The sequence below is a fragment of the Aspergillus undulatus genome (assembly GCF_047715775.1).
Source record: "Aspergillus undulatus strain CBS 261.88 unplaced genomic scaffold BDV17scaffold_57, whole genome shotgun sequence".
Classification (NCBI taxonomy): Eukaryota; Fungi; Ascomycota; class Eurotiomycetes; order Eurotiales; family Aspergillaceae; genus Aspergillus; species Aspergillus undulatus.
The window spans coordinates 89,354-116,885 of NW_027396661.1; the positions used below are offsets into that span (position 1 = coordinate 89,354).

Below are 27,532 nucleotides of genomic sequence, written 5' to 3' on the forward strand. Positions count from 1 at the left end.
TGAACGGGTGGCCAAGTTGAATTGGTTCTTGGATGGATGGCGCAAGGTCGGGGAGTCGTCAGCGCCTGACCTCAGATCCGAGTCAGTCGGACACTAACAAGGTAATCTGGAAGCTTGGGGATGCGGGGGGAGCAGGAGCAGGAGCGATATCCAAGACAGGCTGAGGAGAGAATAGGAAGGAAAGGAGAGAGCGGATGGAAGAGAAGAGCGGTGCGGGAGGAGAAGTAGGAGTGACACAAGAAGCAATCAAGAAACAGAAAAGAAAGCACGAGGTGAGACTCAGACTGTGAGACTGGGAGGCCGCGAAACGGGCGGAGGTCCAGATGATGCGCCGTGGGTCCGGTGGGCTGGTGGATTACTTCTTAGTCTTAAAACTGTCACCGTATTCTGCCAGACACAGCAATAGATATTGAGACCTCTCTTTTTTTCCTCTGTACTCCGGAGATAGAGTACTTTGAGTTACTGGTAGGTACTATTCTTCATACTGTGAAGACATTCCAATGGGCGGTCTAAGGTACAGAGAGAAATCATGGTGGCACATTTATTTTAGGCGAGTGCGTCATCGGGTGGCTCAACCAGGTAACCGCACAGGAACTGTACCCTCTACCAGTTGTAAGGCACAGTCCAGGCTCGAACTTGAGAGGCTGGCCTGCAGCGGACGCCGATTCCGGATAGGGCGCCCTCTGCCCGTTGCTTTATTTCTTGCAAAGCGAACCATGCATCCCGCTTACGATAGGCTCGTGTTGCATCTATCCTTGTGCTGGGCAAGCATTGCCAGCAGCCAGCGTGCATTGGATGCGCATATTGGATTCGAGCCTTTTGAATTTCGACTATCATTTGCATGAACAAGATACTTTTTGCCAGCAACAAAATACAATAGCATTAAACAAAGTCTGTGCTTTTCCTGGTTGTAGTACTCCGTTGACAATCGAGGTACAAGAAAACGGCGCCCAAATATAGTAACACAGGCCCTGCATGTCTTAGACTGCTCGCCTGCCCTACCAGTGGCAACATCCAATTCTTCACTCTTAACTTCCAACCCTCCCATCAATTCTTGTTGTCCTTCCACGCGGGCAAGACCAGTCGCAATAACCGAGACAATTTGACAAATATGGACCATGCCAAGCACGCCGATTCCATCCGCTATGGCAATTGATTCAACCCCAAGACCCCATGTTTAAAGGCCGCGCCAACCCGAGTGGCCACTCAGACGAGACTATTCAGATAGCGATCCCGTTACTGTTCTTAGCCGCGAATAGTCCGTTTCTCTGAATGAATGCCATCAGCCACGACATCTGCGGTTCCTGATCTCTTCTCCTTTACAGCTCCGGTATCAGATGAACCCCTGTCCCCTAACCCCTGAGTAGCAGGATGAGATGAGATTAAAGCTTTTAGGCGTCTGACTTTATATCTTCTCCTTTACTCTGCGAAAGGGCTGACCTCAGGGGACTCAGTCAAGCTGTCAACGTCTCAAATCAGCAGAGACCTGCCACTTGTACATCGATCATCGACATGCATAAAGGGCCAAGGCTGAGGCTAGACTTCTACGTACCCTCCAATGGCCTTGCGCAAATCAAGCTGACAGCCTGACGCGTATCCAGAGCGATCCCTACCAAATCGAACCCAGCGGGCAACATGACCTCAACGGTAGACGGGCCGACTCGACCATCCAGCTGGGATCATCTGTCCCCAGAGATGCAAATTCCAACGAATCAATTCCAACGAGTCGCGTTTGTGGCTGACCGAGTGCTTCAAAGAGCCAGGTTCATTCAAGCTGTGGCACAGTTCACTTCTGGCTGTGCGCTATCCTCGCTAATTTTGTGGGACCCTTCGTCTTTTGAAGAACACCTCGAGTGAACAGCATCAATAACATATAAACGTATCCTGCATATGTAGATCAAGTTGTACGCTGCCCAATGCACTGATCCGAGAAGATCGTGGATGTCGGTGGTGACGGGAACACCTGAGGAGTTGCTCGTTCGCGCATTGTCAGGCAGAAAGGCAGCAATATCCAGGGCTCTTGGGAGGTTGGGACTCGTATTTCTCTATCAGATACTGGTTGATTCTCGTCTCTACTACGGAGGAGATCATTGGCCTCGAACATCCGATTTTATTTGCTCATGACCTCGAGTCTATTGCCTCTTGTTGCGCCCGAGTGTTGAAGATCCTGGAACCGGTCGTGCTAGTTGGACTGGAGCCCTGGGTATTCTAATTTTGATTAGGTTTTCTGTACAGAAAGCTGTGGGCCAGCCTTGTACTTTTCAGGGCTTAGGCTGCCCCACAATTGTGCTATGCTAGGCCAATCAGACATGTAAGAGACCATCAGGCTGGATGGGCACTTGCAAATGGCGCCGGGTTCGTGTGCGCGATCTGCAGCAAGTGTAGGACCAAATGATCTAATCTAAACTATGCGTGTTTCGTATCTACGGAGTGTATAAACCAGATACACCCAATTCCTTGGATAACTGTACGTAGTCCCGGGGAAGAGTCCGAGTTTTTGAAACGCCTTAATGCTCCTCGTGCATGATTCGGGGCTTAAAAGCAAGTACACTTGCTGAAAGTACATCTCACTTGTTAAAAAGTACTGTGCATGCTCTGAAACTACTGTTCACTTGTCAGAAGTACGTATTCTGTACTTTATGCAGCGGCTCTATAGTAGATTTAACGAGACTTGATGTATCGAATCCGATGAGGAGGAAGAGAACCCTGTGCAGTGTGCACTGCAACTTCCAACCGGCCCGCTTTCCACACGCTGTATAGTCTAGCTTCTTGCTGCTTACTTTTTGAGCTCGATGTTTTTGCAATCCATGAAAATGACTTGGGACACCCCGACCATCTAATATGGATAAATAGAGATGTCCCGATAAGCTTGTTCCTTGACAGGGACACCTGATGCGCCGGACAAAGGTCCAGGATGTGACAGGAATGCATGTTGCATATAGAGTCCACTGCCTCCCCATCAGCAATGCTGTGTATGAAATGAGATGACCAGACAAACAGACGGGAATCCCTAACCGGTATGGCAGGCCAAACGTGGACAACAGAAGGTACAAGTTCCGAGGTGGCGTGTGAGAACCAGCCTTTGGAAGGATGCTCTTCACCTTCAGTACTATGGCATTGGAAAGAAGATCATCTGCTTCTTGGATATCAAACTACCGACCCTTCCCAACTAGGATTATCTCGGATTGCAAATAGTCCTGGCCGTGGTGTAGCAAGACCGTCCCAAGAGGGTTAGTTGGGGCCATGTTGGATGGGATTCACTCAGTCAGCGCAAGTCAACAATTCACTCTTCTTGCTCAAGTCCAAATGAGCGCATTTTCCATTCAGCCTTTCCGCCTTCAACATGTCTATATTTCCTTTCAGGTCCCAGGCTCCAGTCCTCCCTGTTTCTAAATCTTTGCATTTATTTCCCTCCACCCTGTGATCCATTAGTGACTTGGTATTCAACCTCAGCCTTCAACTTCAGACTCATTCCAGACTTCCAGGATTCGATTTTTACCCTACTTTTTTGTTTCTTGTTCTTGTGTTCCTCCTTTGTATCTCTTCTTGACCTTTCATTATATATCTTCTGTGTTCATTTTCAGCGTCAACGGCCGTTTTTGGAATTGACCTTCGCCATGGATCTTTTTGGTTCCTCCCCAGCTGCTCCAGCTAGGCCTCTCAGTGAGGTCGATTCTGGAGCCGTGGATATTCCCTTCGATTCTCAGGGCAGCTCCTACGCTATGGTTGACGAAAAAGCTTTTCATATCATCGACGCGGACAACAAAAGGCTGGACGGTCTGATGGGCAAGTTCACTAAGGGCTTCGATCCTGGTGCCTTTGGCGACACCATCTTGGCTTCCCTCCCCTGGCTTGCCAAAAATGTATTCCCAGGCTCCTTTGCTCATCTTCTGCTGCTTCTGTTTCAAAGTTTTGAAGCGATTGAGCATACCCAATTCGGCCTGGAGAACTGGCTTGGAAACAACTATCACGGCACTCCAATCATCCAACCAAGCAAGAATAGCGCCAGCGACGAGACATTCTTTGTAGCTGAGATGCAGATGCTTCGAAGGCTACTGGAACCGATTCGTGAAGGAACAAACCGGGAAATCTTCTGGTTGAATACTCGACGCGCGGATCCGGCTAAGACATGCGAGCAGCTGGAGGCATCTATCCGGACGATCGAGATGTTCAAGGACGACATCTGCGAAGCTTTGCAACCGGGCTATGAGAGTAGTAAGTCAGCACGAGCTATATCTTCTTCCACTACTGACGTCTCTTTTCTCAACCCTAGGGACCATCTACAACGACGCGGATGAAACCGAATGGCCGAAGATGTTCAGTCTGAGGCAGATCCGCCTCGACACATGCAAGGCCACCCTTCAATGGGACAGCTTCAACGGCTCTGAAATTGAACTCACAAAGTTCTTTCAGCATTACAAGTCACACATCTCGGCGAACGAACCCGCGAAGGCAAGAGCGTCCGGGTGGCTGCCTCCCAAATCCCCGGGGACCCCTCGCCAGTCATCCACTGAAGCGCGCGATGGTGATCTAGTCAGTTGGGCCTCTCACGGAGTAGAAGACAGAGTCCTTGACCTCGTGCTCCGGACAGCATTGTGGCTCAGTCTGGCAAGAGGATTTGCAGCTGTCCAACTGTTCTGCCACGTTGCTAGACTTTTTGTTCTTAAGCCACCCAAGAATCCCAGAAACGAGTATTATTGCTTCTTACTACACCTTATACGTCTTCGAGCGGCTTCTAGAGATGCCAGGCTTTCTCCGTCGCCCATGGTCCCTGGAGATGACAAGGCCTTTCCTGCTCGCAACACCGATTACTTCGAGGATGTTGCAAGAGCAGGTCATAAGCTCTCCTCGGTCCTCTACGATGACATTTCTCTTTCACGCAAGAGAGATGCACAGAAGCCTACGCTATCGAGTCCGTCTGCCCGTCGCCGCTCTGGGCATGGGTATATGCAGTCAGTCGCCCAGGCCTCTGTTGATGGAAGCTTAACCGGCATCGCGAGCTCTTCGGATGAGGAATCTATAGCAAACGAGTGAGCTTTATACCTTCTACGTTATCTACAAAGTTACAGAACTAATGTTGCTGTTACTTGCCTTTACAGCACAACCGACGAGGACGACTTGCCTGATTTCTCTCCCCAGACCTCTTTCGTGTTTCGAAATACGACTATCTGATCTAAAATGACCACCATTTGACCATTGCCATGAATTTATGACCTTATAGGAATCACTCTTCATTTGCAAACAAACTTTGGCCATTCGATTTATTAGGTAAAATAGAAAAATACAATCATTATCTTGGACACGAATTTCCCAATGATATTCCATCTTCCAGATAAGTGTTTCAGTTTATTGCTCTTTGGTTGTTGGTATGAGATCTCTTTCTGTCTTCCAGTTTCATCCCGCTCTCACTCTCCTCTCTGATCCCCATGTCTGTTGAATTTTTTTTTATTGCCTTTGCCCCTTGTAATTGCTACAGGAGGCCATACTTTGGGGTATCATTTTCAGCAGTGGAGCCTGATGAGAACGCAAGCCAAATCGCCCCTTATAACAGTGCACCTAAGATCGCCTCCTCTCTGCAGTAGGTTTTGATGCTCCTAACCCAGGGTGGGCGTTCCATTCGATAGTCGGCGCATGGTAGGGTCTCTTAAAGAAACATCTACCGGAATACTCCTAGTAGTAGCACGTGGTACTATGGTACTGAATTAGTACCTAAGGTCTATCGAGGATCCAGATGCATCGATCCATTCAGGCCTCCGGGCGTAGGGATACAAGTACGAATAGAAGGAGCGGCTCCAGCTGGGCCTGGGTCGTGCCTTACGAAGTGAGACAAATCCACGTCCACGATGGGAAGGTGCGATCGCGGCGGCCGTTAGTTCGTACTTTTCGTATGAGCGAAGTTCTAGTAGTATGCCTTCACAGCTAATACTCCTACTGAGTAGTGCTAGGTGGATATTGTTGCGGCTGGCATGTGCAGTACGATTTCAGCCCATTAGAGATTCACCCATTATTCTCCTCGAATAGGTAGGTAAACTTTTCTAGCAGAATACCAAATACAAATGCGCCAAACTATGTGGATATAGACGGAGAAAAGAGAAAGTGAGAGCGAAACCCGGAAACAAGTACAAATAAAAATAAACGTCCGCTAAGAGCAAACAAATCATGAATTAACCGTAGTATTGAAATCTAGGAACGGATCAATCATCATGTCGTCAGTGGGTATGGGTATCTTGGATGTGGATGTGGATGTGGGTTCGCCTGCAGATACAGGTAGCATTTTCGAGCCAAAGAAGTCCTCGCGAGGAGGGAACTCCTCGCCGACAAATGCATAGAGATCTGTGCCCATGTACATGTCAATCTCAGGGAGTCGGTAGTCATGGTCATGGCAATGGCCATTGTCAGTTTCAGGGCCTGCGGCGAATGGATCCGGCCGGTCAATCGACGGACTCTCATTATCGAACTCGAGGCCGTAAATCCCGAGGACGTCGCCTGGGAGAGAGTCTGAGCCGTTGCCATTGCCATCGCCCAGTAATGCGCGCTGGAGGAACATATCCCGGATATCGTCTTCGGTGTAATTATGTTTGCTGCCCATGTGCACCCATAAATCGTAATTGCGGTGGAAGCGGTGCGGGCATGTTGAGATCAGACATGTAATTTGACGGCCTGTTGCATCGGCGTAACCCTCGCCTGTAAGGGTAGCGAGGGCGGAAAGGTTATTACTGTTGTTGTCGGTGTTATTTGTGGTCGAGGTTGTGGTGGACAAGGAGTCGCCACGCTTCCCGAGTTTCTGGCGCCGCTCAGCCTTGGAGTTTTGGAATCCCAAATGCGCGGTGCGAATGTGTTCTTCAAGAGCGAGTTTACTACCATAGCGCTTTCCGCATCCCTCGGCGGGCGACCAGCCCGCCACGCGTTTCGAAGCAGAGAGGTCTGTCTCTCCGCAGACAAAGCGCTTCTCGCCATCGTGCACGGTCCGAATGTGCACGGTAAGATTACCCTTCTTCGTGAAGCTGCGGTCGCAGCCTGGCAAGGTACAAGGGAAGATCCGCCGGTCGTCGAGGCTGACGTTGCCGTGGGCGACTTCGAGGTGGCGGCGGAGTTCGCGGGCCGTCGAGCACGTCACGGCGCAGTTGGGGCATTGTGGTGGATGCGCTGCGCGGATGTGTGCTTGGAGGAGAGAGTATGTCGGGAAGGAAGCAGGCGGGGGCATCAATGGTTGATTTTGTGTTTTGGCTTCCTCTGCGCGCTGAGTGCACTCGGCGCAGCTGAAGCGCTTTTCCGTGTGGACTCTGCTCTCATGTGCGCGGAGGTGGCCCGCTGATTCAAACGCCATTGTGCATTTCTCGCCTGTCTCTGAGTTGATATGTGTGCATTGGAACGGCTTCTGTTTCAAGTGCACGGACAAGACGTGTTTCTGGAGTGTGGAGTGTTTGCGGAAGGTCTCGTTGCATGGCGGGTACTCGGTACACCGGTACTTGTCTTGGCCATCGTGGGCGGCCAGGTGTCTTCGAAGTCGTGAGCCAGTCACGAAGCTCTTTCCGCAGCCTGGGCGATCGCAAACATAGTCGCGCACGCCTGTGTGTGCGCTTTTGACGTGGTGGTTCAAATGTGAGGCGCGCAGGAAGGTCTTGTCGCACCCATCGTGGGTACAACTGAATAATCTCTCGTTGTTATGTGAGCGCAAATGTTCCTGGAGCCGAGCGGGCCGATTGAAAGCCTTGGTGCAACCCTCAAACGGGCAGAGGTGGGTTTTTAACTCGGACGGGTATTTCACGGAGGTCGAGGTTGTTGAGAAGGGCGTGGCTGGTGTGTCGTGGAGACTGCCGCTAACAATGCTGGCATTGTCGTGTGACGAGTAGTCCAGGTCAGAATGCGCTTCCTCATATATTGGATCTAACAGCAATTAGTTCCCCATATGCGTCTTGATAAATTTCGCGGGAGCTTACCGGTCTCTTCAAGGGCCGCTTGTCTCTGTAGCCGTTTAGGGCTGGGATAGTCCCCGGTTGACGACCTTTTTTGACCCATGCTCGATAGAGCGCACAAGCAAGTGTGCTATGAGGTTTCTAACATGGATAGAGTGTCAACTGTGAAATATTCGATAAACAAAAACGAGGCAAGGTCAGATAAATTTCTGGAGAGGTCAAAATTTTGCCGAGAAGGAGAAAGGGCGGTGAGAACTTCTAGCACGAAACAGGTTAGCGGCATCAGGAACTTTTCCGCCGCCTTTTTCGATGTTGCGACGGCTTGAATGAAATCTTCGAACAAAAGAGCCTCGACGACCCTCCCTCTCCCACTCCGCTCTCGTTTAAGCGCCAATCCCTCGAGTACCGGCTCGCGCAGCTCTCACAATGTCCGACTACGGCGATAACGAAGCTGAAGACCAGTAAGAACACTGCCTGCTTTGTCTCTGTTCTTCGGGACCATGAAGGATTGCGGAACAAACATTATACCTCCACCCGTCTCGCTGCTTGGGAGCAAGCTAGTTCATGCATACTAACATGCTCTGCGCAATAGCTACGATGAGCCCGGCCAGGACTTTGAAGACATCGAGCCCGATGACTTTCTTAACCCCGAGGATATTGAAGACCCAGAAGGCGCAGAGGGCTACGAGGATGGCCAGTACGACCCTGCCGTGAACGGAGACCGTGTTGTCGTCTCAGGCGACCCGAATGCAGGATACTCGGGGAAAGTAGTCGAACAGGCGCGGGCGAAGAAGATTCCCAACGACCAACGCACGACGACCCCATACATGACCAAATACGAGAGGGCTCGTGTTTTGGGTACAAGAGCTCTTCAGATCAGGTTCGTTCCGGTTATCAAATGAATAACGGGGAAGAGGAGCGCTCTTTGCTGACTTTATGTTAGTCTAAATGCGCCGGTGCTGGTAGATCTTGAGGGAGAGACGGATCCGTTACAGATTGCCATGAAGGAGTTGAATCAGAAGAAGATCCCCCTGATTGTGAGGAGATATCTGCCGGATGGGACGTAAGTGATGTCTTTGTGCCCTTATCTTCTGGAGTGTTGGATGTGTTTCTGATGACGCAACACAGATACGAGGATTGGACATGCGAAGAGCTTCTATAATCTAATGACGAACTTGTATCTTAACATGGGTTTCGCTTCCTGTTATTGTTATTCTGGTTGAACTTTGCCAAGTTCCGCATAGCGTTTGGAGTTTAGGAGTAGGACATGGGCGACGGTCATACTAACCGGTCCTACACAGGCAAAATAAGAAAAAAACATGCAACCATTGTTAGTGTATCTTCATATTGAAAGAATAAAAAGAAAAGTTTGCTGTTGATCATGGACTGTCCTGATGCATCGTTCAAGATAAAGCCGCCTCGTAGTATGACACCGACTGTCAGCCAAGCAAAAGAGTATAATATCGACTTACCCTGAGGATCCCTGGCTTCCAGAGAACACCCTATCGCATCGTACCGATCTGAGCATCTTCCTTGAAAGATTAGCGCGCAAGACTGTTCACACTCCTCTGGGCTTTGAGACCATCCAAAACTGTTCGCTCATGCTGTGCTCAGAACTTTTAGAGAATAGCCATAAGCTTCTGAGTCAACCTTGGTGTGGCACATAATCGATAGTTTGTGCTTTGCATGCCTTGGATCTGATCTATATCGACGTTCACGTGATCGAATTCGATTGCTGACCGACAACCGTCGTGCAATTTGCGCAATATCTGATCGAGTCCAGTTATTCTCCGAGTCATTGTCCCGCCGCTCAAACTTCTGTGGAGGCAGGATGGACCCGAATATTGCTACCGAATCGCAAGTCAAGGGACCCTCGACCTTCCAAGTACCAGGGTTTCTTTGAGCGTATGCGTATTGCATCTTCCCCGCTGGGTAAATCGGCACGGCGTCACGCTAATTTATTGTCCTTGCCACTAATCGCCGGTCCAGATTCCCTTATGCAAGTGAGAGGAGCTCATAAGGTGCTAACTGCTAACCGACCTTTAGCGAATATATGACCCAAGGAAACGATGATCGCTCAATCATGGGCTATCGGCTCTGCTCGTCCAGGGAAGTGCCGAAGCATGGCTTGAAATTTTGATATCGAGGTCTCGGACGAGGGAGTAAAGTCCGAACGCACTGAGCGCCCGGTGCCTAGCCCTCAACTCGTTGGAACTTCGAAGCTTGGAATTTGCCCTGGAGACAAATCAAATTGCCAGACTCTTTGTGGTTGACTGCGCCTATGTGGATCTCCCCCCCGGGTGCGGCCTCCTATTCCCAAGCTTAGCCTACTCACGGTGGGCCCGCGCCAAATAATTTACCAGGATCGCCGCTCGGGCGTGAGTCCGCAGAATTTCTTAAATTCGAAAACTTTCCAAGCGATTTCCGCGCCTGCAATTAGAAGATCCGGCGACTGTTGCTTCAAGCGCATTACTCGCCACAAGAACGCCGCTACTGCGTTTGTCCTCGAGCCGCATAACGCAGACCTTACTCTTCGAGAATGGGCACAGACGTCGACGTTCGGGAGCAGACGATGAACGCTGTGGAGGATGGCCAGGATGTGGAAAAGATGAATCCTCCGCCGGCTCAACCAGTTGAGAACAAGCCGGAGCCGGTGTTCGATACTGGCTTAGCAGCCTGGTTGCAAGTTGCGGGTTCCTTCTTCCTCTTCTTCAACTCATGGTACGTTGCGAACCCGACGATATCATTCCTGATATTCCAGATATAATCTGTTGCTAACAACTTCTAGGGGAGTGGTAAACACATGGGGCGTTTACCAGACATATTACGAGCAAACTCTCCTGTCCGATAAACCCTCGTCGACCATCGCGTGGGTTGGTTCGCTACAGTCTTTCCTCCTCATGCTGTTCGGTGTTGTTACGGGACCCCTCTTCGATGCCGGATACTTTCGCGCGCTTCTTGCTTTCGGGACCATCATGCTTCCGTTCGGTCTGATGATGACCAGTATTTCGTCAGAGTTCTGGCATTTCATTCTAGCCCAAGGAATCTGTATCGGATTGGCCTGCGGAACCCTATTCGTACCCGCAATCGCAATTCTACCTCAATACTTCAGACAAAAGAGAGGGCTCGCGAACGGTATCGCAGCCACAGGAAGTAGCATCGGTGGAGTCATATACCCGATCATGTTCAACGAACTACAGCAAAAAGTCGGTTTTGAATGGGCAACGCGCGCAGTAGGCTTTCTCGCCTTGGGAACCTGTCTCATTTCCTTTTCGCTCATGCGCATGCGGTTTGTTCCAACCGAGAAGCGCAAGCTCATCCAGCTAGATGCTTTTAAGGAGCCTATCTTCGTGCTGTTCTCTATCGGCATGTTCATGGGCTTCCTCGGCTTCTACAACTTCCTCTTCTACGTCCAGTCCTATGCTATCGAAACTGGAATAGTCGACGACAAGCTAGGCTTCTATCTTCTCTCCATGCTCAACGCAGGATCCACCTTTGGCCGAATCGCGCCCAACTTCATCGCTGACCACACAGGTCCCTTGAATATGCTCGTCCCCGCTTCGACAATTACCGCCATCCTCTCTTTCGTCTGGATTGGCGTTCATACCACCCCTGGGATAATCGTTCTATCCATCCTGTACGGTATCTTCTCAGGTGGTTTTGTCTCGCTTCCCCCTGTTGTAATGGCGTCGTTGACCAAGGACATGCGCCAGCTTGGAACGCGCATGGGCATGGTCTTCGCTATCACATCAATTGGGCTGCTCATCGGAACCCCAATTGGAGGTGCCATCTTGAGCAATTCGCACAGTTATCTGGGTGTGCAGTTGTTTACTGGATGCGCCTTGACTGTGTCTGTTGCTATTTTCTTTGGGGTCAGGATGTCTCGGACTGGACTGAAGCTTGTTCAAAAGGCTTGAAAAAGACCAGTGATGCTGGTAGAGCATATTTTTTTTAGTTATACCCCTTGTCGACCTGGTTTTTTGGCATGGCTCACGATAATCATGAAGCCCTCTCATGTTGAGAGACGGTTAATATAAAAGTGCATTCTCGAAGCGATTATGGGCATTAGATATAGATATAGATATTGAGCATAATAACTAATTCTCAAAAATTCTCAAACCCGGCCGCATTCTAAATCGTATGCTAAAAGGTCAAACCGCAATGCAATGCAGTGCATCTAAATACAGCCCCTAGGTATGATACAACTCCAAAACACCAAAATGCTAACCCACCTCATGCCCACCAACCACATCCTCAACCCAGCAGACCCTGCCTCACGAAACAAACTCCGGACTAACCGGAAAATCCTCCCCATTCTCCCTAATATGCTCCAGCTTCTTATCTCTACTACACGGCTTCCGCATATCATACGCATCCTCCCCACCCCCGGACTGTCCCGTCGGATCATCACTGTAATAATTCACGACACGCCGGAAAACGCTATACCCCATCCCCTTGTACATGTCCACGGCAACCTTGTTTCCCGCGCGCACGTAGAGGTCCACGAACCACGCATTGTTGATGTCGGACCCTTGCTCTAGTCGCTCTGTTAGTCGGCGCGCATGGCCGAGGCGTCGCCAGCTTGGCGCGACTGTTAGGACGGTGATGTGTCCGTGCCAGGGGGTGTAGTGCTCCGAGGCTTTCATTGAGGGGTGTTGTTCTTCGAGTTTGCCCATTACTGGGATTATTAGGATTGTGTTAGTGGTGGTAACCTATGCAAAGAACTGGGTTTGTGTGTATGATTGACGTACTGTATCCGGCGATCCCCTCCTTGCGATCCTGCACGCTGCTAAAGAGCGAAGGCCATCGCATTAGGTAGTTGAGGTAGAAGCCCAGGTCGTAGTTTTCGGTGAGCGGGTCGAGGTTTGTGAGGTTTAGGTTGAAGAGGTCTGTCGGGGACATTCGACGAATGGACGACATTGTGCTGGTTGTGTCCCGTAGGGAGTGTGTTGTAAGGATGTGGTGGTTGTCTTCTTAACTTTCTGAAGGGAAGCGGGGAATAGATGAGAAAAGCGGGCGGGCCTTGGATAGCCTTACTCGATTGGGGCTTCGGCGGTCACGGGAAATTCGCTGCTGATCATTTTAATCAATGTTGAACTCTCCTCCCTGAAGCATTTCACGCGGATTTTTCTGACCTTGACATTCTGATTGCTGTTGACGGTAAGTAGGTGTGACTTGTATTCCCACGTGTTTGGCGTCTGACTGGTTTGTTGTCTCAGGATACAGAATACGGAGACTGTTGCCCGTTTTCTCAGTTCGGAGTAACCCCTGTCCTCCACTTTCGATTTCACGACAATTGACGGCTCCAAACCTGTCGGCTTACGCTTTATTCTCCAAAAACCTACGCAGCAGAAGGCTCAGAACCAGTTCTTTCACAAATCTAGAAGAACTGTCTTTGTCCCGCATTGGGAGTTGGGAACCTCCCACTTGCAACATGCCGTCCAGCCCACCTCCACCCTTAAGGCTATCTCACCGCCACAGTCGCAGGTGGTCTTCTAACAGCAACATGGATCCTATGTCGCCGACGACTTACGCGCCAAATGGCTACTCCCTCAACTCTCCCCTCAGCCCTCGCTTGTCCGGCCCGCCTTCCCCTGGTACACCCCGACAACACTACGCGCAGAGCACGAACGGATCAGCCAGGATGTCCGGCGACTTCGGAGCAGTCGCGGAATCAAGCGGTGGCCTAGGGAACCTTGCGGATGAACTAGCAGACGCTTGGGAGGAGGAAGAAGAAGAAGGCGGCTATGGATACGCGTCTGGACAAGAAGCCGCACCGATGGAGTCACATTCGCCGGGACAATCAAGAACAAGGACGCCCTCGCCGGGGTCTTCATATGATGAGCGTGACTCTTTACAACCGCCCCGGCCCAAACTACGGAACGTCTCAAATAGGCACCGGAGACATGAGTCGCAATATGATGGGTCGGATTATGGGAATGATTCGGATCTTGAGGAGGTGGCTGATATGCCCCCGGGGCTGGAGAACCAGATTGCGGAGATTGAGAGTCTAGCTCGACGGGGGCTTGAGAATAATGGGAGTGAAACAGACCATGTTGTTGAGCGTGCGGTTGCAGCGCTTCAGGATCTAGGGGCGCAGAGCGGGGTTGAGAATAGTGCTATGAGGCATGTTTTGCCTTTATGGCTTTGGGGGATGCTTGCTGACTATCTCTCTAGACTCATTACCGCCCATTCTTCAATCACATCGTATCTCACTCACCAAACCCGCACCGTCCAAAACCTCACGCACCCTCTTCTCTTTGCTCCATTTCCATTGCTCTCCGAAGAAGCCATTGACGCTCTAATACCTCTAATCGACGAAGGCCTCCTCCCTAACCTCCCCTACCCATTCGCAGACCACCAGCACCACGCCTCACCAACAAGTTCCCGCTCACAATCTCCCGCATCCGACCCCCTCACTTCACTCCAGACCTTGATTTCACAAACCTCCGACATAACCCTCTCTCTCCGCGGCTTGAGTGACACACTCTACGAATCACGCCAGCTCACATCAACTGCCTCCCGGCGGCTCCGTTCGGCCCGGGAACTCGTTGCAGACCTTCGTCGTGAAGAAGAAGGCCGCGAGGAAGGAACCCGATGGATCGAGAGGGGTGACTGGGATCGCCGGTTAAAGGACCGGGAGGCCGGCCGTGAGTGCACTGACGTCGTCAGTGGCTTCGAGGCTTTCTGTGGAGAGTGGAGGGAGAAGCTCTTCGGTGCTGCTGGCGCAGAGGCCGTTGCTGCTTAGATTGAACAGAGCTTTTATCGTTTCTCGTTTGCTTTTTCCTCTTCTCGGTCTTTGCACGTTTTCTCTTTGATGAGATCATACAAGGGTTCCCTGCGTTTCCTATCTACCGTCATATTACATGAAGAATATCCCCCATTTGCATCGGATCTACATCTATCTTTGGTTCATTTCGTGTTTACTTTCCCGGACCATACGGCATATCCACCTTTTCTTTCTTTGTATATAGATTTTCTTTATCTCTACCTATCTGGGGCCATGCATGGCATGCATGACTGTCATGTCTTTCCTTAGTCTTACGGACTAACTATCTATTTCCCTTTATTTTCAAATCATACAATGCTTAGATTGTTCTTTTCTGTCCTTCGGTGTTTCATGTGCTGTTATGTTCGCAGGTCGAGCTAGACAAATACAATGAGGTGTACACTGGTGCTTATCGCTTTCCACGGAATAGAGAGGGGCCATCTCGTGCTTGCTTTCTTGCAGGCTTCAAAGGAATATCCTTCCAATGAGTCAACGAGAATGTATTGGTTGACTGGCTGACCCCGCACTATAGGACCGAGTTGGAGGAGATATAAGATCTGCGACCTCGCCCATCATCATCCAAGAGCATAGTCCAGTCACTGACTCACAATGAACGAGACTGAAGAATATCCCCTCCCACAGCTGCAAATCTGGACTGATGAACAACACGAAAGTGTTGTGTCAGAATCAAAATGGACCAAACATTGTGTCCTCATCGGCTCTTGCATCCTCCAGCTACCAATATGGGGTTCGTGAACCCCTTTCCTAGATGGCCAGCTACAATACATACTTACGCCCCGTGCAGGGTTCGCAATGAGCTACGGCGTCTTCCAAGAATACTACTCCAACAACTGGACATTCCACGGAGACCACAGCATCACTGGTGTAATCGGCACAACCGCCAACGGCGTCATGTACCTGTCCATGCCTTTTCTCTTCGCCCTCTTCACGCGCTGCTGGGCTCATAGACGCCAACTCGCCGCTTCTATCGGCACAGCCATCGCCTGTCTTAGTTTCTTCTTATCCTCGTATAGTACCTCGATCGGACACTTGCTCGTCTCCCAGGGTATCACTTCCGCCATTGGCTGCGCCCTCATTTATAGTCCTACCACCCTGTCCCTGGGGGAATGGTATGCTACCAGCGGTAGCGGTAGCAACCGCGCCGTAGCATACGGGATCGTCCTATCATGCAAGAACATCGTCGGGACGAGCTGTCCGTTCATGCTCCGGGCCCTGATAAACGCCCACGGATACGCCACAACCCTACGAGTCTGGACTGCCATCGTGGCCGGAACAAGCATCCTCTCCATCCTGCTCATCCCAACACATCCATCGCGACTCTCCCTCGCCCAAGCAAGCAGCACTCGAGAGCACAGCGGTAGACAAATCCCCTGGTCCTTCCTCCGCCATCGGAGCATCTACCTCTACAGCACCGCCATAATCTTCCAGTCGTCGGGCTACGGGATTCCGCAGACATACCTATCCACCTACGCGCGCGACGTGAGCAACCTCTCCCAGACGTCGGGGACAATGTTGCTCGCTCTCTTCAATGCACCGGGTATAATCGCATCGAGCTTCTTCGCCTGGCTGAGCGACAATAACCACCTCAAGCTCTCGGTCCAGACGACGTCTAGTATCCCACCGATTACGTGTGCCGTTGCGACTTTCCTCCTTTGGGGTCTAACGAATTCGAATTCGAAACCGTCTGGGAGTGAAGGTGGTACTGGAGACGGAGGAGGAGGAGGAACAGGAGGAACAGGAGCAGCTCTCCTCATCCTCTTCTCCCTAACCTTCGGGTTCTTCAGCGGCGGGTACAGCGCTACCTGGGGCGGGATGCTCAAGCAACTAGAGCGCGAGGCAGCGGAGCGGAATGAGGCGCTTGATCCGGGGATGGTGTACGGGTTGCTGAATGGGGTGAGGGGGGTCGGATATGCGAGTGGGGGGTTTGCGGAGGTGAGGTTGTTGAGTGTTGGGTCGTTGCTTGTATCGGCGTCTTCGAGGACCGGGCAGCGTGACTGTGCTGGGTTTGGAATTGGGAGCTCGTATGGACCGCTTATTGTTTTTACTGGGGTGGCGTCGCTTTTGGGGGGGGGTGGGTTATTCTTTGGAGGCGGAATCCGCTGAGGATTTTGCGGTTATTTCCTTAAAAGTGTAAAGCTAAGTGGGGGTTTCTACATCTACTTATTTATTCCAAATTTCACTGTCTTATGGTTCAGGTGAGAGAAGGACATAAGTCTTTGCATTATTCATCCAACTAAACCTACCTGGTTGATGAAGACATGGACATGAGACGACATGGCACGGAATGAGATAAGAGAGAAAAAAGCAATAAACCTTTATGAGAGAAGAAAGACATAATGCATTTCGACAGAAACCATCATTGCCTGAACTGGAGAGACAGTAGACTCTAGCTAGATCTGTACAGTCTTCGGGTTGGCTCATAAGACAGACACGCATAAAAAGAGAGGGAATACACTGTACGGAGAGGAACAATGCAAGAGGTAAGTAAGATGAGAGACGGAGGGGCGTAGAGAGTTGAAAAGAAAAGAATAGGTATCCATTCACACGCCCATCGTTTTTTCAGAGACAAAAGCTTTTCAAGAAACAGGCAATGCGCTTACTGTTGCTGCTGCTTCCATCTGGGCACCCACTTGCCGCCGCCGCCGCTGCTGGCGGGCTTGGGTTCCTCCGGCCTGTCCGAGGACCGGGGGCTTTCTGTGCGGGAAGGAGGCTGGGAGGAGCGGCCGGGAGGGACGTAACGGCCGGTTGAGGGGGGAGGGGGGGCTTCGCCGGCACCGGCACTAGAGGCACCGCGGAGGTGAGGAGGCACGTAGCCACCACCCGTCCGTCGGGGAGCCTCGGGCTCTGCTGCCTTGGGGGCTTCGGGGGCGGGGGCGGCACCGCCAGCGGCTTCCTTGGCGGCTTGACGCTCACGCCAGCTAGTGCCACCACCAGTGCGAGGAGCAAGGTTAAGACGGGGTGCGGTGCGTTCGGGCTCAGCGCGAGTAGGCTCTGGAGCACCAGTCCTCTTGGCGAGGAGACGGGCCTCTGCTTCCTCCTCGCGCTGTCTCTGTCTAGCGGCGATCTCATCCATTTTACTGCAATTTGAGTTAGCAACGTTGACAATCAAGGTAGGATTGGGTGGACTGACGCTCTCTCCTCTTCGCGCTTGGCCTTCTCTTCGGCCAGAGCACGGCGCCGCTCTTCATCCCTGATAGCCTTCTCCTCCTCCTCACGTGCAATGCGTTCCTCTTCCTCCTTGCGGGCACGCTCCGCGTTCTCGCGCTCGATTCTCTCGCGGCGCCTGCGCTCCTGGACGTCCTTGACACGCTGCTTCTTCTTGGCCTCGAACTCCCTCTCGGCGGCCTTGCGGCGTTTCTCGAACTCTTCGTGGCGCTTCTCCGAGACTTCCTTGCGGAAGTTGCTGAACTGGGGTACAAGGCGGCTCAGACGGTGCTTGAGAGAGACAGCTTCCTTATGCTTAGCCTCGGCCTCGGCAAGAGTCTCGGCCTTCTGGCGCTCGTAGATCTCCATGTCGCGCTTCTTCTGCGCTTCGTAGTCTTCCTGGACGTGCTTCAGCTCCTCACGGCGGAAAGCACGCTCCAAGTGGTCGATACGCTTGCCAGTGGTGCGGACGCGGTCGCTGAGCTCGTTCTTCTCCTTCTCGAGCTGTGCAAGCTTCATAGCACGGAGGCGGTTGGCATCGAGATCCTCAAGGTCGATTTCGCTGAGGTCAATACCCTTAACGCCGGTCTTCAGCTCCTCGAGCTGTTTCTTGAGCTCTTGCTGGCGGATGCGGTCCTGCTCATCCTTGATGCGCTTGAGCTCGCGCTCGCGCTGCTCCTCGGCAAGACGCTGCTTCTCAGCCTCTTGGATCTGCTGTGTGCGGATGCGCTTGCGGGTTTCCTCCTCCTTCTGCTTGCGCTGCAGAGCATCTGTGGCAGCTTCCTTCTTCTTCTCAATGACAACACGACGCTCCAGAGTGTCTTCATGCTCCTTGGCAGCACCAGCCGCAGCACGCTCAAGAGCAGCCTGCTTGGCTTGCTGACGGGACTGGCTGTACGAGGGATCGACGTACATGCATGTGATGTGAAGAGTCTTGGCCAGACGGGTGAGCTGGAGGCGGGCAATTTCGGCAGGAGTGTTCTGCAGACGCTGGACAGAGCCGAGTTCACTCTCAGCGGATCCAGCAGCGCTTCCAGAGTGCAGAGCCTTGGCGGACGAGAAAACGTCGGTGTCAAAGGTAAGCACACCAGAGATGTGGTCCACACGAATAGCAAGGTCGCCCTTCTTGCAGCCGTTCATGATGAACTTTTCGATCATGGAGGGGGTGATCTGGAAAGGATCGGGGAACTGGGCGAGCTCGTAAACGAACTTGAGCTCAACAGACTCGTAGACCTGAGAAAGCTGCTGAAAGAGACGGGTGAGGATGACCTGCTGCAGAGGCACAACGTACTTCTCCATCTCGGGGTCGGCGCCAATCTGCTTAAGGATAGGGGTGACCTTCTTGCAGATAGACAGAGGGTGGAAGTCAACTTCGAGGATATTGTAAAGGTCGCGAATCTCAGGGCGAGCACGCTTGAGCAGACCCTTGTTCAGGGCATCTCTGAAAAGAACAGCCCGGGTGGGACCCTGGGCCATGCCAAGCAAGTTGGTGAGGCGGGTGTTCTTGTTTTTGCGAACCTCATCGACGTCGATAAGAGCACCACGGGATCGAGATGTGCTGATGACTGGGATCGAGAGGGCAGAGAGAAGGACGAAGGAGGCGGCCTTGGTCATGTCGGCCTCGGAAACCGAGGGGTGGTCCTTCTTGGGGCCCTGGTTGGCGGCAAGAGCGACGGCGGACTGACGGAGGAGGTTGTAGTAACGGCTGAAAGCAGCAGCGTGGAAGAGGTAGTTCTCGCTGACGAGGAAGATACGGGCCAGCTTCTCGTAGTAGTTGGCCATCATGACGTTCTTCGCGGGGCGCTTGCTGAGGCTGAGGAGAGTGTGAATATCCTCGATACTACGGAAGGCCTCCTGCCAGAGCTCCAACTCAACAGCAACGTTCAACTGCTGGAAACGGGTGTCCAGGTGGCGTTGCAGGGTATCCGGGTCGCTGAGGTTGATGGCGTGCATCTGGGCAGAGTACTTGGCGGCGTTCTGGACATGGTTGCGAAGAAGCTCGCAGAGTCTGCGGAACTCGGTCTTGCGGGTGTACTTCAAGCAGAACTGGAAGGCCTGCAGAGCAGTAGACTGGTACATAACCTCCAGACGAGCGTTGTTCTTCAGGATTTCGAGAACGGTCCGGTAGGTTTCCCACAGAAACTTGAGCCATGGGGTGACAACAGCGCGGTCGGTTCGGTCGCGGGACTGTTCACCAGAAACGGTAGCGAGAAGGATGGTTTCGGGGGTCTCGATAGCTTCCAGATCTTCGACGTTGGACGAGGGAGCGGCTGATTCGAGGGACGACTGAATCTCATCGGCCTTGGCTTGGGCTTCGGTTACCTTCTTCTCCGCGAGTTCGATGAACTTCTTGAGGACGATCTGCACGAGCTTATTAGATAAAGTTTTTACCAGTCGAATATATCCTGCCTATCCTACCTCGATCGTTCCCACGTTGGAGTTCTGAGCGATGTTCTTGTACTGGTAGAGGCCATCCTTGGCAGCCTTGCCTTTGCGGAGGTCGACGCAAAGCTCAACGAAAAGGAGCATAACCGGCTCGAGAGAAGCGATGGGGCTGCTGCGCGTCCGCTTCGAGGTAGCATGTTCGTGGAGGACGGTCAGGGCGGCCGGAGCCTGGCCCACTGCGATAAGTTCCTGGGCCCTCTGCAAGTGAAATCCATGTTAGAACCAGCACAGCCAGAATTTTCTGCTTCATCCCATTTTCCATTTTCGACATACTTTCAGGACATTCTCGGGCTTGATATGCGGTGGAGGCGGCATGGTGGGCGATGTTATTAGCGATGTCTAGTTATCTCGGTAGGGCACACAAGCGTTGTGTGAATCTCGACGAGGGAGATGCGCAGGTCGAGTGAAAATGCGCAACACTGGCGGGCAGCAAAGTTCGACAGCCAGAGATCCCTATTTGAATGACGCTGCCACGCGACGGTCGGCGAGAACAGTGGGAGGGGAGGCGTCGGGGTTGTGCGAGAGCCAGGAAAAAAACCAACCCACGCATTTGCTTCCCTTCCCACTTTGGGTTAAGCGATATAGTCACGTGATTTCTTTATACTCGCCAGTAGCTTGAGTGGCAGTTCACAGGTATGGATTCATGACAGAATTATGCCTGGTATTATTCGGCGAGAAAAATAAAGGATTGCATCTGTGCTTTGCGGCCAGGCCACATTTAAATCCGTGCATTGCAAGAAGACGTTCCCTGCACCGTCCTACAACTACAGTCAATCCGGTTTCAACAACCGCCAACATCAGCCGCGGCTACAGATATTACTCCTCCGTACTTTGTACCAATTCTCAAATGACAGATCCCGTATGATTCATCAGCTGCGAGATCCGACGCAACCGGACATGACAGCATGACAGTAAGACAAAGCAAATTGATGCCTCGAGTGAGCAATGTACAGATCACGTGAGCCATCTGAAACGACCGGCCGTCATGTATGGTTAATCCGGTAATCTGGTCAGTGGTCTCACATTCACTCCACACAACAGAGCTTCTCCAGGATTTGTAAAAACCCAAGCTCCAGTTGGTCAGTGACCCGATGGCTCGGGCGGGCTATTGTTTGATAGTGGTCAATAAAGATACGCCAGACAAAAGAAAAACAAAGGGTCGATCGTCGACCGTTGAGCATCTTCAATCCTTCAGCGCGATGGATGGAGAGACTCAGGGGAAATCAAGGTTGAGCCGGTGGAGGCTAGCACACTCGAAAAGTTACCCTTGTAAAGCGATACAGCGATACACTGGCAGTGTGCAGCCCCTCTGGCAAAAAGACAGTAATATAAACACCACCCTGGTTCATCCCGTTGAGTCCGAGTGCTAGGATCGGTTCGTCTTCCCTCGCTCCTCTTGTCGCTCTCTTCACCTTCATCCTTCCATTCTTCTTTTCGCTTTCTAGGCGCTTTTCTCACCCTCTTTCCTTCGCCTCTTCCACCACCATAATTCCAGTCCAACGTCTTTCGCTCCCTCCCTCGCACTAATCAATCCTCCCACTCTCCTTTCCCCAGCCTCGCGTCCGACCTCCGACTCCCCTTACTCCTTTCGCCCGGAAGCGCAAATTCAATTGGCAAACGTCAACGACCTCAGAAGCTCAGCACTGACCTCGCCTCTGCCCGTGCCGTCGCATACCGAGTTTAAATCGAACGTCTCTAGCCGAATCTCGCTCGCGACCACTCTCACAACCGTTTACAAAAATGCCTGCCTACGAGCTTCGATCTGGAGGGGATGTCAAGAACAAGAAGCAGAGTGTGGCCGACCTCAAGTACCGTCGGTTGACAGAGCTCAATGCTCGTCTCAAGGAGGATCTCGACCGCCCCCGAGTCAAGGTGTCAGAAGCCGCCATGTCGTAAGTCCAACACTTCGCTTAGCGATCGTGTCGCAGTTACTCATCGCATTGCGTTGCCAGGCTTATCAACTACTGCAACAATACCCGTGACTTCATGGTACCATCGGTATGGGGACAGGTACGAAAACGACTCAGTTTTGGTGAAATTGTAGGCTTCTAACAGCGTCCAGGTCGACAAGCGTGAAGACCCGTACGCTCCTCAACAGCAGGGAGGGTGCTGTACGATCATGTAATGGCCTCATGACATCCAAACTATTGTCCTAACAGACCTACCACCCGTGATATCCCCGCTATGACTTTTAACTTCGTATTCCCTAATTTCGATCCCTCGCACCCTCGAATACGCGTTGCCTACTTATGCTTGTATCACACGAAGCCACGGCAACCGCATTGACATTTTCGAAGCTCTATAGCCAACCGGAGCGCGCGCGCTGGACTTGCACGCCCTTCGGAAATGCTGACAAGCGGAGATTATGTCGCCATACCCAGTCGATGATTATTGTCCGCAAGATAGCCTCGATTCGATCATATTCCTTCGATTCTCTGGTCAAAATTTCTTCTCTATATTACTCCATTTCTGTGCTTTTCTTTTCTTTCCTTCTCATTTCCTTTTCACAATTTCCTATGTTCGCGGTCGGTGTGGATGGGGTTCTACGGATTCCAAAACGAAACGTATAGCAAGCCTGCAAGATGGAGTGGACTGTGTTGTCGTTCCAGCGCCTCGTGCTCATCTTGGTCTTGATTTTATCGCAGCCCGCTTTTTGTAAATTAGATTCACGGGCCTTGAAGCTGCTACAACCTATCTACAACCTATACTGAAGCTCTTAATGGTCCAAATCGTCTAATGCAGGTACGAAGCCGTAACACTTGCACAAGCAGCTCGAGATCTTATGTATACCAGACGCGGAAGAGTAGGACAGCCTACTTATTAGATCTCTTATTTCCCTAGTCTATTTCCCGGTACCTACGTATCTAGTTCGCGAGCCTCAGCAAAAGCCCTGCTGCTAGCGGCTGACATCATCCAAACCGACCCCACCACACCTCCAAAAGTTGTATATCAACTTCAGTAGTTCCAATTATATATATCTTGCCCTCTCCATCCAGTACCCATCTAACTACTCGATACCTTATCATCCATCCAACCAACCAGCCACCCACCCACGGTCCAAATAATATACAGAGCATCGAAATCCGAAAATGACTGAACCAACACCCCCCATCGAAACAAACCCGCCGCAGCAATCTGCCCCTCACGCTGAGCCTCAATCCGCCACCTGCACTGCCGACGCAGACGCACCTAATCCTAATCCTAAATCTTACTCATACACCTACCAGAAACCGCGAATCACAATCGAGTACTGCACGCAATGTAAATGGATGTTGAGGGCTGCTTATGTATGTATTGTCCCTCCTGTTCTTTACTACCTCTTCACCTTGAAACCTCCCTTCCTGTGCTATATATACAGAGTAAATACAGAGTAGAATGACTAACGAAAGCACGTAACAGTTCGCCCAAGAACTCCTCTCAACATTCAACACCGACATCGGCGAGATCGCGCTGATCCCGCGCACGGGGGGCGTGTTTACTGTTACGCTTTTTGCTACCCCTGCTACTCCCAGTACTTCTGCTCAGTCTCAGCCCTCTACTGCCTTGGAAGTAAATGTGAATGTACCAGATGGAGATGCAGGGACAGCGACGGCGACGCCGCCAGATCCGGTAGTCCTGTGGGATCGGAAGAGGGATGGGGGGTTTCCTGGTATGTCCACCTGTGTACTTTCTTATCCCTTTTGTTTTACCTAGGTAAGTAGGTAGAGATGCTGATGACATGGCAAATAGAGGTGAAGGAGCTAAAATCGCGTGTCCGGAATGTGATTGATTCCAATCGCGACCTGGGACATACGGATCGGGCATTGAAGGCGAAGGGGGGCTCTGGGGAATCTGCGTCTACGTCCAAGTCTACGGCACCTGTGAAAGCTGAAGCTGAAAGTGGAGCTGGAGCTGGAACTGGATCGGGGACTAAAGAGTGTGAAGATTGTAAGTAGGGTGCGTTCGCTAGATAACGGTAGGTAGTCTATTTTGAGAGCTGGTTGAACGAAGATCCGATGGCTTCATCACTCATCCAATTCGGGCTGCATTTCTCGTTCTGGAGATTGTTAGTCTTGGTCATGGACGTGAAACACCTGGTATGCTTACCCCAGATTTTGTTCGCAGAGGCGACGATGACCTCTGCTTTGGCAAGTAGCTTTTTCGCGTAGCGCTCCGCTTCGGTGGGATGGAGTTGGTTCCGCTGGGCTTTGCGAGGGTTAACCTAGAATAGGTGAGTTATCGTTGGCATGTAAGTAACTGTTCGAACCCTTACCATTTGCAGAACGGGCGCAATGTCCTTGGGATCCGCCTCAGCTAGTGCCCTCAAGTTCCGAAATCCATTGTCGCGGAGCAGTCTTGCCGTCCAACCCTTGACGTAGGTGACCTGGGCCATTTCCAGAAGATCGGCACGAGCACCGGCTTCGAGACGGTCGCGCATATGATCGAGGACTGCGGCCATCATACCCCAGCCCATGCGTTGGCAGAACTTCACTATCCCTGCGGCGAAGCCGTGACACTGTTGGGCCAGCGTCTGAATAGCTCCGCGAGGGATCTTATAGCGGTTTGCAATCACTGGGAGGGGGTCCTCATTGCTGAGATCGCGCAGTTGGAAGGCTGTATAAGCGCGGCGGTAGATTCTCGCCTGGGTAATTTGCTCGGGTGTGTTCTCTTTCATCGAGCCGCCACTTTGTACCCTATAACAAAGTTAGCGCTGGATGAATCTGGAAATGGGGCCAACGGGAGGCATGCATGGTGTTGACAAATCCGGGATGGACACCAACAAACTGAAGGGCGCGCAGGCCACTATCATCAAGTGTATCCAATAGGTCTCTGAATATCTGCCAATCAACCTGGGTTTGCGCCGCGACCTGGAGCGGGGTGAACATGTAGAATATATGCATGTCGCCGTCCATCACGAAAGCCTGACGCGCTCGCCTCAACTCTTCGTGCACAAACAGTCCATCTTCTGGTGTAAAAGCGGAGGATACCACTGCTTGTCCGAGTTGGGTGGCCACGTATGATTCGTCGTTCATTTCAATGAGTTTCTCATCTGCTAGCTCTTGGAGTGCCGAGTTCATGATGCTGTAGGATAGCTTCTTGTCCACAGTCCAATAAAGAAGGGTGCATTTCACGTAATCTTTGATGGCGTCGATACCTGAGACGAGGCCGATTGCTATCGCCTCCAAGACTGCTCTTGAAGGAGTGAGTAATTTTCCTTGGTGAATGAGCGGCCGCTTACCTTTTCAGTCCCCTCTTTTCTGGTGCAAGGCAGCTTTCGATTGCCGGCATATCCGCCTCCAATAGGTCGCATACAGCCTGGAGGTCGGATTGCCCACAGATGAGATATGTCTCGCCTTTTTCATCTTTGCCTTTGCGACCGGCTCGCCCGCACATTTGTCGCCTTTGTACTTAGCAAACGGTGAATGAGTCGATTTCGGATTACTTACAGCATTGCCGGCCCTACTAGTTCTCGACCCATACGAGCTCCGGTTATGATGACTCGTCTGGCGGGAAGATTAACACCAGCAGCAAGACTGCAAGTGGCGGCCAACACCTTGAGGACTCCCTGATCATATGCTTCTGCAATGGCCTCACGCTCTTCAGTCGTCATTCCAGCGTCTAGTTATGATTAGTACTGAGCCGACCTGAGAATTCGAATAATGCTTACGGTGGAAGCCCACTCCTTTAATGATTATGGTTTCCAGAGCTGGATCAAGTCCGCTAGGAGTGCTGCGAAGATCTGCTAGCAGATCTAGACGCCTATTCACATCTTCCGCGCTTAGAATCGACGGGTCGGGCATTGCCTCGCTGATGAGCGCAGCTTGAACCTGACAAGCAATTCTGCTGCCGCAGAACACCAATGCACCGTATCCTGCGATGGCAGTGTCAATTGCGATAGCTACCATTGCATTCGTCATTGGGTTTGAGAGCTCTCTAAAAGTCGACGCTTTGATTGTGCGCAGAGGCGGTATAGCCTCGTTGAGGAATGGCCCTCCCGAGGACGTCAGCTTGGACATTGTTTGGAAGAGTTGCCTTGAAGTCGCCGCCGGGTAAATTGCATTCTCATATACGAGATACTCGTCCACGGGTACCGGACGATAGGTGGAAATAAAGTATCTAGCATTGGTCCACTCTGCTAATAGCTCGGTGTTCTTCATTGTTAGATATTGCATCCAAGAAAGAGGGATATCTTACAGAGATGGTAGCACTCATTCCAATGATTTGAATATCTTGCTGCAGTAGTTTGGCCACCATGAGCTCCAATAGATATCCACGATGCTCATCATCAAGCATGTGCAGTTCGTCTAGCACGACTGCACCCAAGTCTCCAATACTGCATTCCTCAATGGAAGTGTTGATCAACGAGTTCGCCTGAGAATCGAAACATCAGGATCCGAGCCATGAAAATAAAGCCCTAATAGTGACGTACCTTTTCAATGGTACAAACGGCAATGTCAGTATCGGCCCAAGAGGCCGTGGTTTTGCTTCCACCAAAAAAGCCAGAAACACGGATAGATTTCTGTAGTTTCCTCCAACGATTATGGACAGGGTCATGTTGGCTGTCGGCATCATCAATAATCTGCTTCTCAACATCCTGGACGATGCGCCTGAGCCACTTGAGTTTTTCCTGGACTAAGGCGACATAGGGAAGAACGAGAATCGCCTTGCGCGTAGGGTTCTCGATGATGCGCTTCAGCATCAAGACATCAGCCACAAGCGACTTTCCGCCACCAGTGGGAGCAGTATAGATCAAGTGGCGTTTGCCTTCGAGAAGTCCTTCACCGAGCAAGCAGGATGCCTGCCATTGGTAGATGCTGGTGACGCCAACTGCAGCAAAATTGGCAATGAGAGAGTGAGGTAGCCCGAACCTTGGGTCATCCAGAGAATGAAGGGAGCCTTGAGTCGAGGCTTTCATGGAAGGCTCTGGTTTTTGTTTGGTGTCAGGTTCCTCTGAGATAGACCGAATCTCGCTCGCAACCAAGCGGCTCTTTGGGAGGTTCACCTGAGGACGAATGAAGTCTGATCCTTGCGTATTGGGGAGGTCATTCTGACGCGAGCTTCCATCAACAGCGTTAGTTTTGATGTCATGTGCATCTTCCTCTAATGAACCAGCTGGAGGCCGTTTCTGACCTGCTAACGGTGCTACAACGTAAGTCTGCTGGCGAGCGATATCGACAGATGTCCGAAAACCACTGGTCGGAACAGACTGTGTGGAATGCACAGACATATCGGGGCGTGCTAGCCCATTCGTGACCGG

The 27,532-nt window shown here is 51.6% G+C and overlaps 12 protein-coding genes across 12 annotated transcripts; 8 read left to right on the forward strand and 4 right to left on the reverse strand.

Annotated features, from left to right (window-relative positions):
- Window positions 1-3,617: 3,617 nt before the first annotated feature.
- Window positions 3,618-5,172, forward strand: BDV17DRAFT_294725 (uncharacterized protein; the record flags this gene model as incomplete). Its single annotated transcript, XM_073762905.1, has 3 exons — window positions 3,618-4,215; window positions 4,274-5,030; window positions 5,100-5,172. 3 exons carry the CDS (start codon window positions 3,618-3,620, stop codon window positions 5,170-5,172), a joined length of 1,428 nt encoding a protein of 475 aa, XP_073612008.1.
- Window positions 5,173-5,713: 541 nt separating this feature from the next.
- On the reverse strand, window positions 5,714-8,073 carry BDV17DRAFT_272738 (C2H2-type zinc finger protein). Its single transcript, XM_073758923.1, has 2 exons — window positions 7,941-8,073; window positions 5,714-7,887 (listed from the first exon to the last, which is right to left on the reverse strand). The coding sequence occupies exons 1-2, from the start codon at window positions 8,017-8,019 to the stop codon at window positions 6,158-6,160; spliced, it is 1,809 nt and encodes a 602-aa protein (XP_073612009.1). The 5' UTR covers window positions 8,020-8,073; the 3' UTR covers window positions 5,714-6,157.
- Window positions 8,074-8,136: 63 nt separating this feature from the next.
- BDV17DRAFT_272743 (DNA-directed RNA polymerase core subunit RPO26) lies at window positions 8,137-9,714 on the forward strand. Its single transcript, XM_073758924.1, has 4 exons — window positions 8,137-8,377; window positions 8,509-8,796; window positions 8,860-8,979; window positions 9,045-9,714. The coding sequence occupies exons 1-4, from the start codon at window positions 8,343-8,345 to the stop codon at window positions 9,076-9,078; spliced, it is 477 nt and encodes a 158-aa protein (XP_073612010.1). The 5' UTR covers window positions 8,137-8,342; the 3' UTR covers window positions 9,079-9,714.
- On the forward strand, window positions 9,715-12,014 carry BDV17DRAFT_272745 (MCT family MFS transporter). The gene is made up of 2 exons (XM_073758925.1): window positions 9,715-10,637; window positions 10,705-12,014. The coding sequence occupies exons 1-2, from the start codon at window positions 10,456-10,458 to the stop codon at window positions 11,831-11,833; spliced, it is 1,311 nt and encodes a 436-aa protein (XP_073612011.1). The 5' UTR covers window positions 9,715-10,455; the 3' UTR covers window positions 11,834-12,014.
- A 1-nt stretch (window position 12,015) lies between these two features.
- Window positions 12,016-13,070, reverse strand: BDV17DRAFT_272747 (peptide alpha-N-acetyltransferase complex B subunit NAT3). The gene is made up of 3 exons (XM_073758926.1): window positions 13,052-13,070; window positions 12,668-12,989; window positions 12,016-12,594 (listed from the first exon to the last, which is right to left on the reverse strand). The coding sequence occupies exons 2-3, from the start codon at window positions 12,834-12,836 to the stop codon at window positions 12,191-12,193; spliced, it is 573 nt and encodes a 190-aa protein (XP_073612012.1). The 5' UTR covers window positions 12,837-12,989; window positions 13,052-13,070; the 3' UTR covers window positions 12,016-12,190.
- On the forward strand, window positions 13,028-15,117 carry BDV17DRAFT_272749 (uncharacterized protein). Its single transcript, XM_073758927.1, has 3 exons — window positions 13,028-13,076; window positions 13,136-14,042; window positions 14,094-15,117. The coding sequence occupies exons 2-3, from the start codon at window positions 13,351-13,353 to the stop codon at window positions 14,662-14,664; spliced, it is 1,263 nt and encodes a 420-aa protein (XP_073612013.1). The 5' UTR covers window positions 13,028-13,076; window positions 13,136-13,350; the 3' UTR covers window positions 14,665-15,117.
- Window positions 15,101-16,832, forward strand: BDV17DRAFT_300474 (major facilitator superfamily domain-containing protein; the record flags this gene model as incomplete). The annotated part of the gene is made up of 4 exons (XM_073764072.1): window positions 15,101-15,433; window positions 15,491-16,396; window positions 16,445-16,781; window positions 16,811-16,832. The coding sequence occupies exons 1-4, from the start codon at window positions 15,295-15,297 to the stop codon at window positions 16,830-16,832; spliced, it is 1,404 nt and encodes a 467-aa protein (XP_073612014.1). The 5' UTR covers window positions 15,101-15,294.
- A 17-nt stretch (window positions 16,833-16,849) lies between these two features.
- tif32 (putative eukaryotic translation initiation factor 3 subunit EifCa) lies at window positions 16,850-20,863 on the reverse strand. Its single transcript, XM_073758928.1, has 4 exons — window positions 20,569-20,863; window positions 20,269-20,493; window positions 17,837-20,211; window positions 16,850-17,783 (listed from the first exon to the last, which is right to left on the reverse strand). Exons 1-4 carry the CDS (start codon window positions 20,608-20,610, stop codon window positions 17,303-17,305), a joined length of 3,123 nt encoding a protein of 1,040 aa, XP_073612015.1. The 5' UTR covers window positions 20,611-20,863; the 3' UTR covers window positions 16,850-17,302.
- Window positions 20,864-22,035: 1,172 nt separating this feature from the next.
- On the forward strand, window positions 22,036-22,420 carry BDV17DRAFT_284157 (guanine nucleotide-binding protein subunit gamma; the record flags this gene model as incomplete). The annotated part of the gene is made up of 3 exons (XM_073760488.1): window positions 22,036-22,187; window positions 22,248-22,305; window positions 22,358-22,420. 3 exons carry the CDS (start codon window positions 22,036-22,038, stop codon window positions 22,418-22,420), a joined length of 273 nt encoding a protein of 90 aa, XP_073612016.1.
- Window positions 22,166-23,311, forward strand: BDV17DRAFT_272758 (uncharacterized protein). Its single transcript, XM_073758929.1, has one exon. The coding sequence runs from the start codon at window positions 22,545-22,547 to the stop codon at window positions 22,863-22,865; it is 321 nt and encodes a 106-aa protein (XP_073612017.1). The 5' UTR covers window positions 22,166-22,544; the 3' UTR covers window positions 22,866-23,311.
- BDV17DRAFT_189385 (SelT/SelW/SelH family protein) lies at window positions 23,275-24,363 on the forward strand. The gene is made up of 3 exons (XM_073755079.1): window positions 23,275-23,582; window positions 23,695-23,944; window positions 24,025-24,363. The coding sequence occupies exons 1-3, from the start codon at window positions 23,385-23,387 to the stop codon at window positions 24,228-24,230; spliced, it is 654 nt and encodes a 217-aa protein (XP_073612018.1). The 5' UTR covers window positions 23,275-23,384; the 3' UTR covers window positions 24,231-24,363.
- BDV17DRAFT_294735 (DEAD/DEAH box helicase) lies at window positions 24,300-27,502 on the reverse strand (the record flags this gene model as incomplete). Its single annotated transcript, XM_073762906.1, has 9 exons — window positions 24,300-24,331; window positions 24,382-24,496; window positions 24,548-24,968; window positions 25,060-25,467; window positions 25,514-25,675; window positions 25,722-25,893; window positions 25,943-26,426; window positions 26,470-26,646; window positions 26,705-27,502. 9 exons carry the CDS (start codon window positions 27,500-27,502, stop codon window positions 24,300-24,302), a joined length of 2,769 nt encoding a protein of 922 aa, XP_073612019.1.
- Window positions 27,503-27,532: the final 30 nt, after the last annotated feature.

What these genes read in the sequence shown, in the direction of transcription:
- BDV17DRAFT_272738 (XM_073758923.1), bottom strand. Translation starts at nt 8,019, where the DNA reads ATGGGTCAAAAAAGGTCGTCAACCGGGGACTATCCCAGCCCTAAACGG. An exon ending in AGCGGCCCTTGAAGAGACCG is followed by an intron (nt 7,888 to 7,940) that starts GTAAGCTCCCGC and finishes AATTGCTGTTAG; the next exon opens with ATCCAATATATGAGGAAGCG.
- BDV17DRAFT_272743 (XM_073758924.1), top strand. Translation starts at nt 8,343, where the DNA reads ATGTCCGACTACGGCGATAACGAAGCTGAAGACCA. An exon ending in GATAACGAAGCTGAAGACCA is followed by an intron (nt 8,378 to 8,508) that starts GTAAGAACACTG and finishes TCTGCGCAATAG; the next exon opens with CTACGATGAGCCCGGCCAGG. An exon ending in AGATATCTGCCGGATGGGAC is followed by an intron (nt 8,980 to 9,044) that starts GTAAGTGATGTC and finishes GACGCAACACAG; the next exon opens with ATACGAGGATTGGACATGCG.
- BDV17DRAFT_272745 (XM_073758925.1), top strand. Translation starts at nt 10,456, where the DNA reads ATGGGCACAGACGTCGACGTTCGGGAGCAGACGATGAACGCTGTGGAG. An exon ending in TTCCTCTTCTTCAACTCATG is followed by an intron (nt 10,638 to 10,704) that starts GTACGTTGCGAA and finishes AACAACTTCTAG; the next exon opens with GGGAGTGGTAAACACATGGG.
- BDV17DRAFT_272747 (XM_073758926.1), bottom strand. Translation starts at nt 12,836, where the DNA reads ATGTCGTCCATTCGTCGAATGTCCCCGACAGACCTCTTCAACCTAAAC. An exon ending in GGAGGGGATCGCCGGATACA is followed by an intron (nt 12,595 to 12,667) that starts GTACGTCAATCA and finishes TAATAATCCCAG; the next exon opens with TAATGGGCAAACTCGAAGAA.
- BDV17DRAFT_272749 (XM_073758927.1), top strand. Translation starts at nt 13,351, where the DNA reads ATGCCGTCCAGCCCACCTCCACCCTTAAGGCTATCTCACCGCCACAGT. An exon ending in GTTGAGAATAGTGCTATGAG is followed by an intron (nt 14,043 to 14,093) that starts GCATGTTTTGCC and finishes CTATCTCTCTAG; the next exon opens with ACTCATTACCGCCCATTCTT.
- tif32 (XM_073758928.1), bottom strand. Translation starts at nt 20,610, where the DNA reads ATGCCGCCTCCACCGCATATCAAGCCCGAGAATGTCCTGAAA. An exon ending in AGCCCGAGAATGTCCTGAAA is followed by an intron (nt 20,494 to 20,568) that starts GTATGTCGAAAA and finishes TTTCACTTGCAG; the next exon opens with AGGGCCCAGGAACTTATCGC. An exon ending in CCAACGTGGGAACGATCGAG is followed by an intron (nt 20,212 to 20,268) that starts GTAGGATAGGCA and finishes AAGCTCGTGCAG; the next exon opens with ATCGTCCTCAAGAAGTTCAT.
- BDV17DRAFT_272758 (XM_073758929.1), top strand. Translation starts at nt 22,545, where the DNA reads ATGCTTGTATCACACGAAGCCACGGCAACCGCATTGACATTTTCGAAG.
- BDV17DRAFT_189385 (XM_073755079.1), top strand. Translation starts at nt 23,385, where the DNA reads ATGACTGAACCAACACCCCCCATCGAAACAAACCCGCCGCAGCAATCT. An exon ending in GGATGTTGAGGGCTGCTTAT is followed by an intron (nt 23,583 to 23,694) that starts GTATGTATTGTC and finishes AGCACGTAACAG; the next exon opens with TTCGCCCAAGAACTCCTCTC. An exon ending in GAGGGATGGGGGGTTTCCTG is followed by an intron (nt 23,945 to 24,024) that starts GTATGTCCACCT and finishes CATGGCAAATAG; the next exon opens with AGGTGAAGGAGCTAAAATCG.